At 28.6% G+C, this 16,797-nt stretch overlaps 1 protein-coding gene across 11 annotated transcripts in view; it reads left to right on the top strand.

The window, feature by feature from the left end:
• Positions 1 to 16,442, top strand: part of Phcl-1 (pH-sensitive chloride channel 1) — a 47,737-nt gene extending 31,295 nt beyond the window's left edge. For 4 of the 11 annotated variants that reach the window (XM_070299496.1, XM_070299502.1, XM_070299507.1 and 1 more), the window contains 6 exons: positions 206 to 295; positions 4,368 to 4,520; positions 5,083 to 5,297; positions 9,435 to 9,485; positions 13,943 to 14,059; positions 15,036 to 16,442. In XM_070299496.1, coding sequence (XP_070155597.1) covers positions 206 to 295; positions 4,368 to 4,520; positions 5,083 to 5,297; positions 9,435 to 9,485; positions 13,943 to 14,059; positions 15,036 to 15,167 — 758 coding nt within the window. In that variant the 3' untranslated portion in view covers positions 15,168 to 16,442. Of the gene's footprint in view, positions 1 to 205; positions 296 to 4,367; positions 4,521 to 5,082; positions 5,298 to 9,434; positions 9,486 to 13,921; positions 14,060 to 15,035 lie in introns of all 11 variants that reach the window. The other 7 variants (XM_070299505.1, XM_070299506.1, XM_070299501.1 and 4 more) reach the window with 6 other exon arrangements.
• Positions 16,443 to 16,797: the final 355 nt, after the last annotated feature.

Raw genomic sequence — 16,797 nt, 5'->3', positions numbered from 1 at the left:
GCTTTGAATAACGTGTAAAATCTATTTTGAAAGAGAAATGTAAAAATTCTTGACTGCATAAGATATAGATATTATATATAATGGATCAAGCATTACTTTTTAGCTCTGTGGAAATTTGTCTCTCTTCGAGAGAAGCCTGTAGCAAAATGCAGAAGGATAAATAGAAAAACATAGGAAAGAAAGATCGTGGGGTGTTCTGTTGCAGCTGACGGACAATTTATGGTCGATGAGGACGAGTTGGATGATTTTGGAAACTTTAAGTGCTCGCTATGCCAGCGCAGGTTTGAGGAGCAAGGTAAAAATTACATCTATCTCTTTGACACGAGTGTAATGTGTATCTATAAAACGATTCGAAGAGATATAGTAAGAGGAAGAGAGAGAGACAGGACCAAGCTTACCAAAATTCGTGATGCCAAGACATCCCAAGTAGATATTCGATGTTGCTTTCTATATAGTATATCAATTTTTGCGGTAGTATTATAAAATTGTTGCTCAGTTGGAAAACTGTAGACATTGAAGACCATACGAGCGTTGCTAAATTTATAGTTAGATCATTGTAAATGCTAAAGCAATAATTTACTTTTTTGTATGTATTATATTTGAATTGTATATTTTGCATTATAAATCTTTGGAATATTCTGCAAGGATACATTTTTTTATTATAAAACAAATTTGTTAAATATACGTTATATATATATATATATATATATATATATATATATATATATATATAGGATGGACTATTTTAATGTTTCTACCTAAATATTTTTCCCACGTCTTTGACAAAAAAATGTTTTGTATAAAAGTTTTATGATTTCGAGAAGGGCATAAGATGGTCCCACATGGGTTTTATTTTGGCTGAAAGTCATGAGATTATTTTAAAGTCATGTTAATTTTTTTAAACAAACCATTTTAATTTGTTTATATAAATCGATTCTTCGCAATATTCGATGTGAAAAGTTATAAAATTAAATAGTTAAGGAGATATTTTATACTTTACTTTGATATAATTTTACATAAATTATAAAATATCTCGTAAAGAGAGAGACAAAGAGAGAGAGAGAGAGAGAGAGAGAGAGAGAGAGAGAGAGAGAGAGAATATTCATTTTTCGATTATTTTACTTCAATATGTTTATACACAAAATAATGTGCATGAAAGGATAATAATTGGAGTCAATTGGTGTAAAGAAAACACATAATTGTTTTAAGAAACAATATGAATTTGCAACGTGCAGCTACATATTTGTTCTTAAAAACACAATTATAGGTTTTTTTTATCTTGTAGTTAAATTAAACCATTTTTCTATCTTGTTATTACATAAAACCAATAGTACCTTATCCCCCTCGAAGTCACAAAACTTGAACAAAATTTTTGTGCGTAAAAGGTATAAGAAATAAGATATTTAAATGGGGACATTAAAATGACTCACCCTGTATACGCGGAGCTCTCTCTAACAATAAGTATTAAATATTTAACATCAACAAGTTCCATATTTACGCTACTGGTTGAGATGGGGAGTTAATTTTTTTACGTTTAAGAGATCTTCAGCAACGCTACATACAAAATTTCGTTACATTATTTTTCTTTGTTCAGAAATTATTAAATAATTTTTTAGAAAATTTCCTTTTTTTCGGAAAACTTTAATGAATTAATATAAGAAAAAAATAATTGTTTTTAAGAAAAAGTATGTAATTATTTACAATGTATTTTTTTAAACAATTATCTTGTTTTACATTAATTGATTTCTCATTGAGTCTCATTATTCTAAACATAAAAGTATTATGGTAAGATTATCGGAAACTAAATATTTTATATGATATTTTATTTTTTATATCAAAATATACCAGATAAAGATATAAAATAACTTGAAAAGTACTTAATGAAAAAATACTTTATTATAGTGTTTTGAAAAGCTCTCGAGATAAGCTACAAGAATATGCAATAAAAAAGGGGGTTTCCATTTAAAAAATCAAAGTTGACCTTCAATTGACCCTCAAGATTAAGTTTAAGGTCAACTTCAAGGTCACCATTCCATAGAGCGTACCCGATTTACTTAAAAAATGTTCGCGATTTTTGATAAAAGCCATTTATTTTCATTTTAAAAGAGGTATACAGATGGTCTGGAATACTCTGTATATATACACGGTATCCCAGAATTGATAGTAGAAAAAAGAGGCATATTCTACAGGTCAAAAGAATGTAAAATTGTTCGATGAACATGTATCCGGAAAGGTACTCCTCTGAGTTACAGCCATCTAAAGTTTCCCCTAAAAAATCAAATTTTCTGTAGATTGTATATAATTTTTGATACCAAAAATGAATAAAACGCACAAAAATACGTATATGTACCAATTTTTGTAAAATTCAAAGCCCAAGTTTAGACAATATATAAAATTCGAGTTTTTTCGGGAAACTTTGGGCGGCTGCAACTCAGAGGGGGTGCGATTCCGAACACATGTTCAATAGGACAATTTTACCTTATTTTTACCTGTATGCCTTTGACATGTAAAATGCCTCCTTTCTACTATCAATTTTGGGACACCCTGCATATTATATACAGTAACAAAAAGGAAGGGTATTTGTATCAGCGCTTAGTAAACTTAAATCGTAATTTTATATAAAATTATTATAATACTATACTATCGCTCATAAGTGCTTGCTTATTTATAGTGTTTCATATTTTTTGATGATATTATGGGGTAAAAATATTTTTTAAAAATCTTTTTATTTTAAAGTATGGTAAGCATCAAAAGATGGATACACTCTAATTAAAATTATTTAAAATGTATAAAATTATGTAAGTTCTGATGAAAAAATATTTATGTGCAGTAGATAGTTTAAATTCTTGAATAACTTTAAACATATAAATTATATTAACAATAAGATAGCTAGAATTGTTCTTGTAAATAAATTTTATTTTTGTCGCTGTTCATATAAGCTTCGCTTTTTTCATATGTTTATATTTTTATTTGCAAAACATTTTCGCACATAATTTTTTATTTTTGCTACTAGATATTCGCGCCATAAAATAAAGATTTTGCTTGAAATTAATTCCCAAGAAAAATCCAAATAAAACGGGAGCTTCAAATTATTTAACAAAGCATATGAACAATATTAATTAAATGATATTTACACGAACTGTTCGCCTCGTAATTATTGAATGTTCATATATTTTTTTTTATATTCAAGAAATATGAAAAATAAGCAAGAAGTTGTATTGGGGTTATTCGTAAAAAAAATTGTTTTATCATAGTTTGATGTTCCCTAATGATAGATGTGTTCTTTCATGCCTGTCAATCTTCCGACAGATCCTTTTTTGATGCCAATACGTTAGTACTTTGCTCAAGTGCTTGAAATGCTTTTGTGAATACGATGTTTGATAGCCACAAATTGATAAGATGTATTATATATATATACTGTTTTTTTTTCTTTTCTTAAAATATATAAAAAGATACCAAAGATTCAAACAAATGTGGCTTATAAAGCGACAAAAATACAGCATTATTTTATTCACATAAAATTTAGTATTTACAAATTTTTGAGATTGCTGATCATAAATCTGAGACTAAAATTACAAAATTAAAAATAACGGATTCAATATATTGTGGTTCATCAAGTATGTGATTTTTACATATAGACATTAATTTACTCTGAGAGATAGAAATTGCGTTGACTAATATAATCAAATATAAAAATGCAATACTTCTAAAGTATCGTATTCCAGAAAGAGTCCGCAACGATTGCAATGATTCAAAATGCACGTGATTCAGGACGCTATCTACTATAATACGTGTGAAAATCAAAGTGATCGATGAGGTGAAATCTTTCCGTAAAGTTTAATCTTTTTGATTCGCCATGTTAGATTTACGATTTTAAAATTTGTAGTTTTGATCTCAGATTTGTAATCACCATGATTCTAAAACTTGTAGTTTCAAAAATCTATAAATATTTATTTGTATGTTATTTGACAAAAGTTAAAATATTTTTATCTTTGAACAAAACCGCGAGACATTATAACGTTTTGAACTCAATGTCATATATTTTTCCTTATATATTAAATACATTGTAATATTACTTCTTATTGTTAGAGCAAAATCTTTATATGTAATTTCAAAAAAAGACCTTGCATAGCCCTCTAAAAATTATATTTAATTTTGAATTAACTTATTATTATTATTAGCAGATTAGTAAGTAAAAAACTAATTTTTAATATTTAAGTATCTATTCGAGTAATTGTCCATTAATAATTCACTTCTATTCGTATCGACATCAAAATATTATTATTCTCTTTCTATTCTTCTAAAATATGAATTTATTTTGATCCTTGTGCCAACATAAAAAATGAAATTGCGTGTACGTGATTTAGGTAATTACAGCTGCTTAAAAGTGGATCTAATCTTTACGCGAGATCGTTCTTTCTACTTTACCACGGTTTTCATCCCGGGTATTATTTTGGTAACCAGCTCTTTCATCACATTCTGGCTTGAATGGAACGCCGTGCCGGCGCGAGTGATGATCGGTGAGTTTATACGACACAATGTCATTTCATAATTGTCGCGAAAAACGAAAGTTTTATACGAATACATTCCGATTTAATTTTAATAAAAATTTGACTATTGCACAATATTTTTAATATTGTATAAATTATTTATTATTTAATAAATTTACATAATATTTATAAAATTTTATCATAGATAAACTTCTTTTATAATTTTATAATAAATTTTTCAAGAAATTTTTTCGAATTTATTTTTGTGACGATTGTTTATATATGAGTTTTGAATTTTATCAGGGAAACAAGATATTAAATGATAAAGCTAGATGTCTGTCAGACATTTGTCTCAGACAAATAACAAATAACAAATATAAATATATAAATTAATATAAAAACTTATTTAAAATTTTTTTTTTTGAATATTTTTGAAATTTTAAATATTTTTATTTAAATTTAAAGGTCATTAATTTTACCTGTTTTTAAGCTTACATTAGATATTAGGTACTTCGCAATTAAATCAAAGAAGTAGTAGCTTTTAATATGAATATCTTGAAAATTAAAACTAGTATCTTCAATCGTGTTTTAGGTGTAACAACAATGCTCAACTTTTTCACTACGTCGAATGGCTTCCGGGGAACGCTGCCCGTCGTTTCAAACCTGACTGCCATGAATGTATGGGACGGGGTGTGCATGTGCTTCATCTACGCGAGTCTTCTCGAATTTGTTTGCGTGAACTATGTTGGTCGCAAGCGGCCGATGCACAACGTTGTCTATCGTCCAGGCGAAAACCCCGTCACCCAGGTATTTTGCTGATTGACATTTTGTTCGACGCGACACATAAATAGCACTCTTGTCCCGGATATTCAACAATGCAAATTTTGTGTGAATGGAGCCGCACTGCCTTTTTCATACAATTAATATCAATTAACACACACACACACACACACACACACACGCGCGCGCGCACAGGCGCACAGGCACACTGGCACACAGGCACACAGGCACACAGGCACACAGGCACACACGCAACGCGCACACGCGCGCACGCGCGCACACACGCACAAACACGGGTGCGCATACATATACATGTATGTATATATTTACATACTAGATTCATATTTATATAAATAAAGTAAAAGTATAAAAATTATATGTGACAGATTATTTTATTTTAATCAATGGTGACTGCTTTTTCCAATTGCTATTCCAAATATTATATTTATTTTTAAATTGTATCGATTTATGTCAACATGTATAAAAAAACATTTTATAATTTGTAATGCCTCTGCCTGCACGCACGTTCACACACACCCACATACCCTCACACCCAGCACCCACACAACTACACCCATACGCACACACCTACACCCCCTTCCCCCCCCCCCCACACACACACACAGAGAAATGATATAAATCATTTTTTCATAGTTAATTTAATATTTGGAAAATTGATTGAAGAAACTAGTCACCGTCGATTAAAATCAAATAATTTGAACTGAAATTTTTCATGCTTTTAATTTCGCATAATGACGATTAATTGTCAATTATATAAATACGACTCTAGTATGTAAATATGGGTTTAGTTTATAAATACGAGAGAAATATTGTATATCAAAATGTTTTAAATCGGTTCTAATAATAACTTCGTACACGACTAGTAAATAATAAAATAATACGAATAAATTTTACGAAGCAATTATTAATCATCCTGTTAATTTATGTGGACAGTAAGATTTTTAATCATTATTGTTGAGACCACAAACAAACACAGATTTCCCGCGTTTGCACAAGTAAATAAATTTGAAACGATATCCTACACTCTGAGCGATATCTCTCCGAGTTACTATTTTGCGATACAATGATAAATATTACTGACATCGATATTAGATAAAGATTATCGGTATCGATAATATAATCTTATAAGGATCAGATTTTTTTTTAACAGAAGCAAATTGAGACTTCGTATATTCTGTGAAGTCTTACATCGAGTTTAACTTAATTGTAAAATCATAGCTTTGGGATCATCTTTCTGATTTCATCGAATAAGAACATTTCGTAAGAAGATGGTGACAAGGAAACAGGTTTTATATGTACCAAACGGAATAGGTATAATCATGCGTCAGGTAAACATATGTGTGTATAAAAAATTGGAAATCTCATACTTATCATACTGATCTCATATTGACTTGCGATCAAAAATTCTGGTAAATATACATATATGTGGACGCGATGAAAAGCTATGGATTTCCAAATGTTATTTCTAAAATTTATATACAATCATGATCATATTAACTATTTTGTTACGGCTAAACTGGACGCAGCTCTATTGCGAAACATATTTTATTGATATTAGAATAATCGATTTTTCGCTGTTCGCGCTATGTAATTTATCAGACTTTTATAATATAAAATATAGTATAAAATATTTTTTTTTTGATAAAACGTATGCAGATACATAAAAACATATGATAACATTATTGTTTTGCAAAAACAGGGTGTCCAGTGGCACTCAATACAACATAAAAGAGAGCTACTATAGTGGCTCGTATGGCACGTTTCATTCTATAAAATTGCTTAGGGGAAAACCACTATAGTGGCGTATATAAGTATGCAAAGGGTAATCGTAAATAAAAATAATTGTTTAAGCTATAATATGTTTTGAGTTTTGTCAAATTTTTTAGAAATAAATTTTCCATATAGAATGTTTGATACTTATTGACATGTCCTTCGTTTTTTTGTCGCGTTTACATCTTGCACATATGAACTTGTTGGTGTGACTTTGCACAAACAGCAGTATGATCTTTTCTAATATCTGCATCTCTCGAAATTTCTATATTTTTTAATTCGTTTTTTCTTTTTTCTAGAGAGTGTGAGTGTTATTTTCTATCAAATTTCAGCTAATTTTTTATTCGTAAACCGCAAATTCATCGGATCGCGCGCGAATTGTGCCGGATTTTTATTAGCAATAATCGATCAAATATTGAGATTATTCGAAGATTGATGTTCGATGATATGTGTTTAGCAACATTCATTGTGTAACACACCAATGCTTTAGAGTTAGCACACAAAGGTATCCAAAAGACATGTTTAAAAAAAGAGCAGAAAAAAGAAAAACTCGACCATATCTTAAATAGACAGTTAATTCAACATACAGCAAGCATCACTGGCATAAATAGAGCGGTATTTTTTCAAGAACGTTCATTTTTTTTGAAAGAGACTGTGATATGTACGTCTTTACAATTTGATCCTTAGAACGTATTGGAAAGGCCATAATTGATCTAATTGTAAGTCAGGACCAGAAGTTGTCGACATCTATTTATCTTTATCTGTCCAAAATCACATCTATGCGCTTGCAGCAAGATGATAACGAGCGACGTGAAATCGTCCTTTTTGAAAATCATCTTTTTTTGAAAAGAAAAAAAGATGAAAGTCATTCTATGAAGGTGCTATTACAGGATAGCATAAAGCGTCGAGTGTCTGAGCAGAAAATCATTGCGCAGGATTCTAAATGAGATAGATTCCAGCTTCTTGCGATATTATGGTGAGTTACACGAGTTCGATCGAGATAGAAAAGATTATGTTCTGATATTCACAAAAATATATTGATATTTATTTACATTATACAATAAATATTATTATTAAACAAAATATATTATTAAACATCATTACCAACAGTGTATATTAGAATTTAACCAAGAGCATTAAAGGATTAATTTTTCTAATTTTTTTTCTACATGTTTAGAACATACTGTTTCTTTGTAAATCATCTCTTACTATTTATAATAGTTCTTTAAACAGTTTCATTGTCATTTTTTTATAATTTTTAAATCTAAGGTTTTCCAACTAGACACTAGAAAGTATATATTGCGTGAATTCGTATTTGTGTTTTATTTATTTGAATATTTCAACTATCTAAATCTAAAATCTCTTGTTGCATTTTTTTTAAATTTTATTTTAATCTGCACTGCTAGTAATGATGTTCTATAATATATTTTGTTTAATAATAACAACATTTATTGTATGTTGAAATAAATAGAATTTTGCTCAATAATTTTTTATGTAGACGCTTGACGTTCGATGCTTGATGCTGTCATTTAAAGGCTCATTACATTTATGATTGACGCATGTGTATTGCGGTAAGCAGGCAAAAACAGATACATATTGAGCACAGCAAAAATCAGCTATGGCCCTTTCAGTACATATTCTAAAATTTGATTATTTTTTTGTTTCTATCAATTCTCAGATCTTTTTTATTTTTCATTTTCACTTATTTTTACTTTCACTTTTATTATCCTAATATTTTTACTTCAATTTCATTATCTTAATATTTTTACTTACAATTCCTCTTTTCTGTCATTATCTTCATTAATTTCTCGCTTTGGTTTTTTTTACATTCAAATATTTTAAATGAATATATTTCCTATCTTTATCTCTATGTCTCTTGGTCTCTAAAATATTTTTATCTTACAATTAAATTACGCTTCTTATATTAAAATAAATTTTCATATAAAATTAATATATTTTAAATTAGGTTTATTAAATGAATGATAATATAATTGTATATGTATATAGGACGCGATTAATATTTAAATGCTATATTTTGTCAGAGAAGGTTGTCAAAAACACTTTAAATAAAAAAATTCTATTGTTCAATTAATTTATTTAATAACTTAAAAATCACATGAGGAAACATTTCGTTCGTCGCTCAGAAAAGTTAATGAAAACAAGATATATTGAAAAATGATGAAGGAGAATATAAAAAAGAAAAATCGGATGTATTCTTTATTTTCTCTTTCTTTTTTCTCTCTGTATCTTTCTCACACTCTCTTTCTTTCTTTTTCCGTCTGTCTGTTTCTGTTATAAACACGATTAGTAAGAAATTGGTTGGTGGAAATGTTGGTGAGTAAGTCTCTTTGTTTGGTGTCTGTGATGTTGCAGCGGCTCCCAGCGGTACTCAGCAGGATAGGAATTATATTGGCCAGCCCTTTGGTAAGATTTTCTATTGCATTAGGATGCGGTCATGAATTTGCGCGTTTTTGGTTTCCGCAAAATTTAAATTGCAAAATGTTGCAATTCTATGATTTTTCGAAATTCAATTATGAAAGAAATTCAGAATATTATAATCCGAGAGAGAAATATATTATGATGAAAGTATAATTTCATATAAATAACAGTATCAAAATGAAGATTAATTAGAAAAGAAAAATAAAGCAATGCACGTGTAAAATCTTAACTGCGTCCTAAAAACATACTGACACGATACACATCATATACAAATACAGATACTTGTTCTCACTATTCTTCCAGACTTCTTACGTGCGTATATTTTATATATTTATTATTATACTTTCGTGTGCATATTTTACTGATGATATATGATGAGTATAAAAAAGTAAAAATTTCGCAACAAGGATAAATTTATGAAATAAGAAATGTTTATTTTGATATTTTAAAAATTAGACTGTATTTGTTTTTCCTTATGTATAGGAAGATTTTTTCGTTGTTGTCATAATGATATTTCTATTTGTTTTTATTATGGCAACTATGTGTGGAAAAAGCATAGTTAGTTAAACATACATACATTTTCCAAAAAATAAAGACAAAGACGGTTTAATACGACAAAATCCAGTGTATATACACATACACATTACATATGTATGTGTATAGATTTAATACGTCATTCTATTGTACAATATATGCCGTTTTCTCCCTGATTGCTTTCAAAAATTTGGAATAGAATAGTGTTTAAATGATCAACCAAAACAAAGAAATCTTTGTTTTTTTCTGATTGGTCATTCAAGTGCTCTCTGATAAGTAAATTTTTTCGAACATATAGCTCATTACATATGACAAATCGGAGTGCTAATTAAAAATTATTATCCAGATATCCTAACTCTCATTTGAAAAACTTTAACTATAAATTTAGCTATATAAACCGAAAAAAGATGTTACCACATTAAGATGTTATCACATAAGATATTTTTGCATATAATATTTAAAAAAAATTATAAAGTAATGATAAAATCGATACATATACACACACAACAAATCGTACAAAGTATATTTCTGTTTGTGTTTTTTCAATGTATAGTAAATGTGTGCATTTTGGGTTAGTTGCAAACGCATATGTAAATGCACAAAAGAAAAGAAATTTATTCTCTTTATTTTATAATGAATGAGTGATAAGCAACTCAAGTCGCATAGTTTGATTAATCTTAAATATAATACAGTTAAATTCTCTCTCTCTCTCTCTCTCTCTCTCTCTCTCTCTCTCTATCTCTCTCTGTCTCTCTGAATAAAAGCTACATCCAAGTTATCAAGTTTAAAGATATGACTTCATAGTTGCGTTATTTTAGCAAATTACTATACATTTATATATTGTAAAATATATAATATGGCTATATAAGGAGGAAAGAATCTTTCTCTTGTTTTATAAATTCTTATTCTCCTCCGTCCTTACTTTTCTGGTCTGCGTTTTACATATATTGATGACGAAAAATCATTAAAATGTACGTACTACGACTGCATGAAATGCATGAGAGCATGCACATGTATGAGTGCATGCTATAATTTCATTCAATGTTTTATTTGATATTTCGATATTTTTGATGCTTTAACGAGGATAATATCATTATTTATAACAAGCCAATTTACGCAATAATAAAGAGAAAAAGGCGCTTTTAATTATTTCTTAATCGTTTTGCATATAATCTAATTACTTTTACATAATTTATAAAAAGTATATATGTATACAAATGTTATACTATATTCAAGTTTTGCATTCTGCTGAATTCAGGATCTTAATTTTCTTGTTTGTGTTTGATTATCAAATAGTAACTTTTTTAAAATTATTTGATAGTGCTCTCTAATAATTGACTTTTCTTATTCGTTTCGTAAAAATTTTAATATTAATAATTGGTATTTTCTTGTTTGTTTCTATCGTAAAAGCATTCGTTACGAAATATTGATGTCTCCTTTTGCGATTATTTTAATTGCTTCTGCTGTATTACCAGCGACCAGGATTTTTCGCACAAGGTAATTTTTATTGCACATTATAAATCTTTCTTTAAACAGCAAAATGGTGTTAAATATTTATATTCTATGTCGATATTTTTCTATTTTTATAATTAATGTCATAATTGAGTTTTCGGAAAGTTTTCTCTCGCTAATCTTTTTCCCTCTCTCTTGTGAAATACATCAAAAATACAAAAATATAAACAACCAGGAAAACTTCTGAATGATAATAGATATACTAAAAAAAAAATATTCTAAATAGAAACATCATGGCCGCTGGCATATTAAGGACCATCATTTGCGCAAACAGCATTTTTAAAACAGAAAAACTTAAGAAGATGAGCATGCAGTCGAAAAAACCAGAAAAATAATTTTTTTATAATTATCTTTATTTCAAATGCTTTCTGCGTTCGATATTTTTTAAGCATATCTTTCATGATCATTAATTATCAATTTCAATCAGGACCAACGAAGTAGAAAAAGCTCTCGTAATATCGTAACTCATCAAGCTACATAACAGATCCTATTATTAATGCAAAAATCACAAATAATAGACAAATAATAATAATAAACAAATTATTTTGAGTCGAAAATTAAAATTAAGATTATACGCGAAAAATAATAAAACATGTAACTAATTACAAGTTATTACTTCGTTATTTTGTATGAGTCCACACACACATTTATATAATATACCATATATAGATCCATTTATTGTGGTATCAACAAATTGCTTCTGCCATTGAACTAAGTCTCATTTGAACTAACACATAGCATAAGCTTAAAACGAGATATTTTTTGCAAGACGCAAGGCGGTGCGAAAATCCGATCAAAAATTCGTAGTTTTATCGCAAATATTTTCAAACGAGATCACCTAGAAAGATATACCGAGAAGTAAACCATTTTGTATACTATAAATTACTTTTTATTATAAATTATGTTTTAAAACCATATTATCAAAAAAATTTTATTACTATATTTAAAAATGTCCAGGAATAATTTTAATCTAATTAATTCTATACGAGCTATTTAAATTCAAATAAATATAATTTAAAAATGTAATATAATTAAATACAAAAATTGGTTGCAATCTTCTTACATCGTCTTTCTCATAAAATTTTGAAGAAATTGCAGAGAAATTATCTGATTATATATATAGTGACAACAGCGATTTATTTTGTAAGGACGACATGTGTTTGAGGAAATATTTCACCAAACAAATCGTTTAGAGCTGTACAGTTGTTTGTACGAAAATAATGTTCACATCGGATCTCCCGTAACTAATTAATGTTATAATCTTTCTCATAATGCAACATTTGTCCAATAAGAATCGTATTGGATTCGGATTACTTCGCAAATTTATTAAATTTCTAATGATAAAAACGGTAATAACTGTTCGAGAAAGAAACTTATAAATATAAGCTTCAAATTATTTTTTGTAGTAAGAAGTCGATCTAGATCCGATGTGAAATAGAGTAAGTAGATATTTATATGGCATGTAATTTTTAAGTTATACCGCAGAGGCACGAAAAAATGTTGATATACATATATACTCTCTCTAATAAATAACTTTAAATTATTATAAAAAAGAACGATTCACTTTTTGATGATTTCCGCAATGGGCAAAGACAATTTCCGCGAATATTGATATTTAATTTACGTCCTTTTCGTCGCGATCTTGATAAAATTTATCATATGTAATTTCTGATTTATCAAAGATTATTGTAATCAAGTCATGTATTAGGTAGAGAAAGTTTTTTGTATTTTGTATTCTTTTACATCTTTTAAGCAAAAAAGACAGCTCGCTATTATTATTCTCTTTCGATATATGATCGAGAATATTCGATGCTATTTTAAGATAGTAACGATTATTGATGAAACTTTTGCCAGACAAAATAATGATGAATGTTTTGCATCCGTTTATAACACAAAAATGATATTCGTGTTGGGTGCATAGTTTTTAAAAAAAGTCACATACATATATGTGCAAATTTAATTCTATTCTTATTAAAATTTTTTTTTGTTAGTATGCTTACATTATTATTTAATACGTTTATATAAAAAGTTATGCTATTGATTATTTATTTATTATTATGTATCTCTTCGGAAAATAAATTATTTTACTGTTATTATATGCATATTAAAAAAAGAGATGGAGAATGTTTCCATTTTCATCTGCTTATCAATCATTTGAATCATACTCGTTTGTATATATAAAAATGTTTAAAAAATCAATATAGATGCTCGATGAATACGTAAAAAACTATAAACACTCGTCAATATATATTTGGGATATTTTGAAAAAAACCGTAGAAGGGAATAATCTAAAGAAGAAAAAACGGGAAAGAATCTAAAGGATGAATCGTTGTTTGAAAAACGACATATTGTCATTATAAGTTTCTTCTACGGAGACCCTGTCGCAGGGTAAAAAGAAGCGGGAAGGCGGAGCTACCACTGGTGGTACTACTGGAACAAACGAGATCGTCACTTGCACTAACTGTGGACCTAATCCTTGCACACACACGGCAACGAATGGTTGTACGGCCGAAGTAAGTAAACTTATTACGCATATAAGTAATAATACATTATCATATTATACAAATCATAAATATAAATATTATATAAATATTATGCTCCTTTTATTTTTTCTGGAAAAATATAAAACTAGCATTTTAAAAAATATAGTGGAACCCTGTAATAGCGTATTATACAAAATTTTGGAATCCTGCTATAACGGGATTACCCCCACCCCGTAGATTAAATTTAGGTTAAATTCAGGGCCGTGATAATAATGAGAGGAATCAATTAGTGTAAGAAAAACATATTATTACACAGTTATTAAAAAAATATATGGCTTCTTGTTGCATATTCATATTTATTCTTAAAAAAACTATGTGTTTTTCTTACACCAATTGATTCCTTCCATTATTTTGTGCATAAAAATATTGAGGTAGAATAATCGAAAAGTAAATATTTTATGAGATATTTCATAAAGTTTATGTAAAATTATGTCAAATTAAAATATAAAATATCTCGTAAATTAAATTTTTGGCCATACTATTCTTATAACATTTTACGCTGAATATTGCGAGGAATTGATTTATGTAAACAAATTAAAGTGGTTTTATTTAAAAAAATAAAAATGACCTTGAAATAACCTCATGCTAAATCTCACTTCGTCCAAGATCAAACCAATGATACCATTTTATATCAAAGTCACAAAACTTTTGTACGAAACTTTTTTTTGTAAAAAGCATAGAAAAAGATATTTAGGATATGGAGGATATTAAAATGACTCACTCTGTATACTTGTATTTCAAATTTACATCATTTGGCATATACGTATAAAAGAAATAAAGAATAATTTTTTACATTTGTTGTAAATCAAATACGTAAAACCGATTTATTTCTGTATTTTTTTCTCGTTTATTACTAAACTTTATATCAAAAGCTCTGATTGATACGATGTGTATGTTTTAAAAAATCTTAAGCCTGATCGTGATAACTAAAAATTTCTTTTTACAGCTAAGGAAAAAAGACCCGCCGCATCCAATTAGGGTGGCGAAAACAATTGATGTGATAGCCAGGATCACTTTTCCAATCGCCTATTTTATGTTCCTCACTTTCTTCTTCATTCACTATAAGGGCACCTCGTAGAGCGACGCACAACGATCCTCGAAATATCTCTCATCATTGATATGAGCGACAACGAAGCCTCATGATAGGCAACAATGCTCAGGATATGGGGATTGAATATATAGTGAATTCAAGCTTTCTCTCAAGAACAGAAATACCTCCAAGTGTAAATAAAAATATCGATAATCGTATAAATTTGTGATGATCGGATCTTCATTGCGAACACACAAATAATGATAATATACAATAATTTAACACAAAACTGGAATTTTTTTTTAATGAGAAGTCGTGAACTTATTCGTGGTATTACTAAATCGTGAAATTATTCGCCTATAATAAATAAGCCAGACCAAATGGATTAACTCTAATAAGCAATGTCTGACGATTGAAAAGGAAAGAAAGCATGCTGGTGAAATATTCGACGATGCAATGTATAAGAAAGAAAAAAGTATTTACGATGAATTCGTTTTTGATTATTCTTCATTTATCTCACGTGTGATAAATTTTGAAAGCACTTCTTTATGGAGAAAGTAGATCCACAACTATGAACATGAAGTTATGTTCACTTATTTCCGTTTTTTTTCCTGTCTTATAACTTTAGAAATAGATAAGATGCCGCCGGCGAATGCTTCAGTCAAGCAAAGAGAATGACGCTTAGCTTAGTCGATCATGTGTGATTACACATATATTAATATATAAAATATTATTATTGCGCTTAATTCCAATACCCTTAACAGACATGTGATAGCAAAATATCCATACCGAACATTGAATGTGGAATGATAGAAAGATAGAAGTACAGAATATTTCACGTAACGTGATCCATTCATGTTCTTAACAAATATTAGAACCAATAAAATGAATAAGCGTTTTAAAATGATCAAATTAAATAATTATAGATACAGCTTTCATATAGATATAGCTTTTCTGTAATATTTACATTTACAGCTAAGTGAACGTCTCATTTTACGTGTCAAATATTCTGTCAAATCGGTTAGATGCTATTGAACGGAAAGCCGAATCAAAAGCGGAGATCCTTTTGCGAAAATATACATACACGATTTATCACAACGTTATACTTTGATACAGGAAAATTGTCGCCATTCCATCTAATAAAAAATGGAAAACGTATAAAGTGCAGACTCTTGCCCATTTTATCAAGAGACGCGGTAGTATTTCGCGCCAAATTCACGCGCAGCAACAGCGAGGCACCCCATGAATCTATATGCGAGATGTTAGTTGATGGTACCTTAGATTATCAATTAAAAAAAAAAAAAAAAAAAAAAAAAAATACAATGAATGCTGGACGAATAAATAATAAGCAGTTTATGATCGGTATATGCATCATGTGCACTGCATGGAAGAGATATTACCTTAATATTACTAAAAGTAGTAATATGCAACACTCTGGTGTGTTTTCTTCTCGAAATACATTAATGAACTATTTCTACAACATATGTAAGTCAAATGCTGTCAGCTAATTCAAAATTTCTACTTGTAGCTTGCATACTATTTTAGGTACAATATTATTATGCTACACTACTGTTATTATTACTACTATTATTTTTATTATTATCGTAACTAATATATTATTATACTGTTACGATTGCTATTCTATTATCGTATTACCGCTACTACTATTACAAGTCAC

The sequence above is a fragment of the Polyergus mexicanus genome, unplaced genomic scaffold, assembly GCF_030449975.1.
Source record: "Polyergus mexicanus isolate NDT 795.1 unplaced genomic scaffold, iyPolMexi1.0 SCAF_7, whole genome shotgun sequence".
Taxonomy (NCBI): Eukaryota; Metazoa; Arthropoda; class Insecta; order Hymenoptera; family Formicidae; genus Polyergus; species Polyergus mexicanus.
Note: the sequence above shows the minus strand (reverse complement) of the source record. Positions and strands in the feature narration are given on the sequence as shown.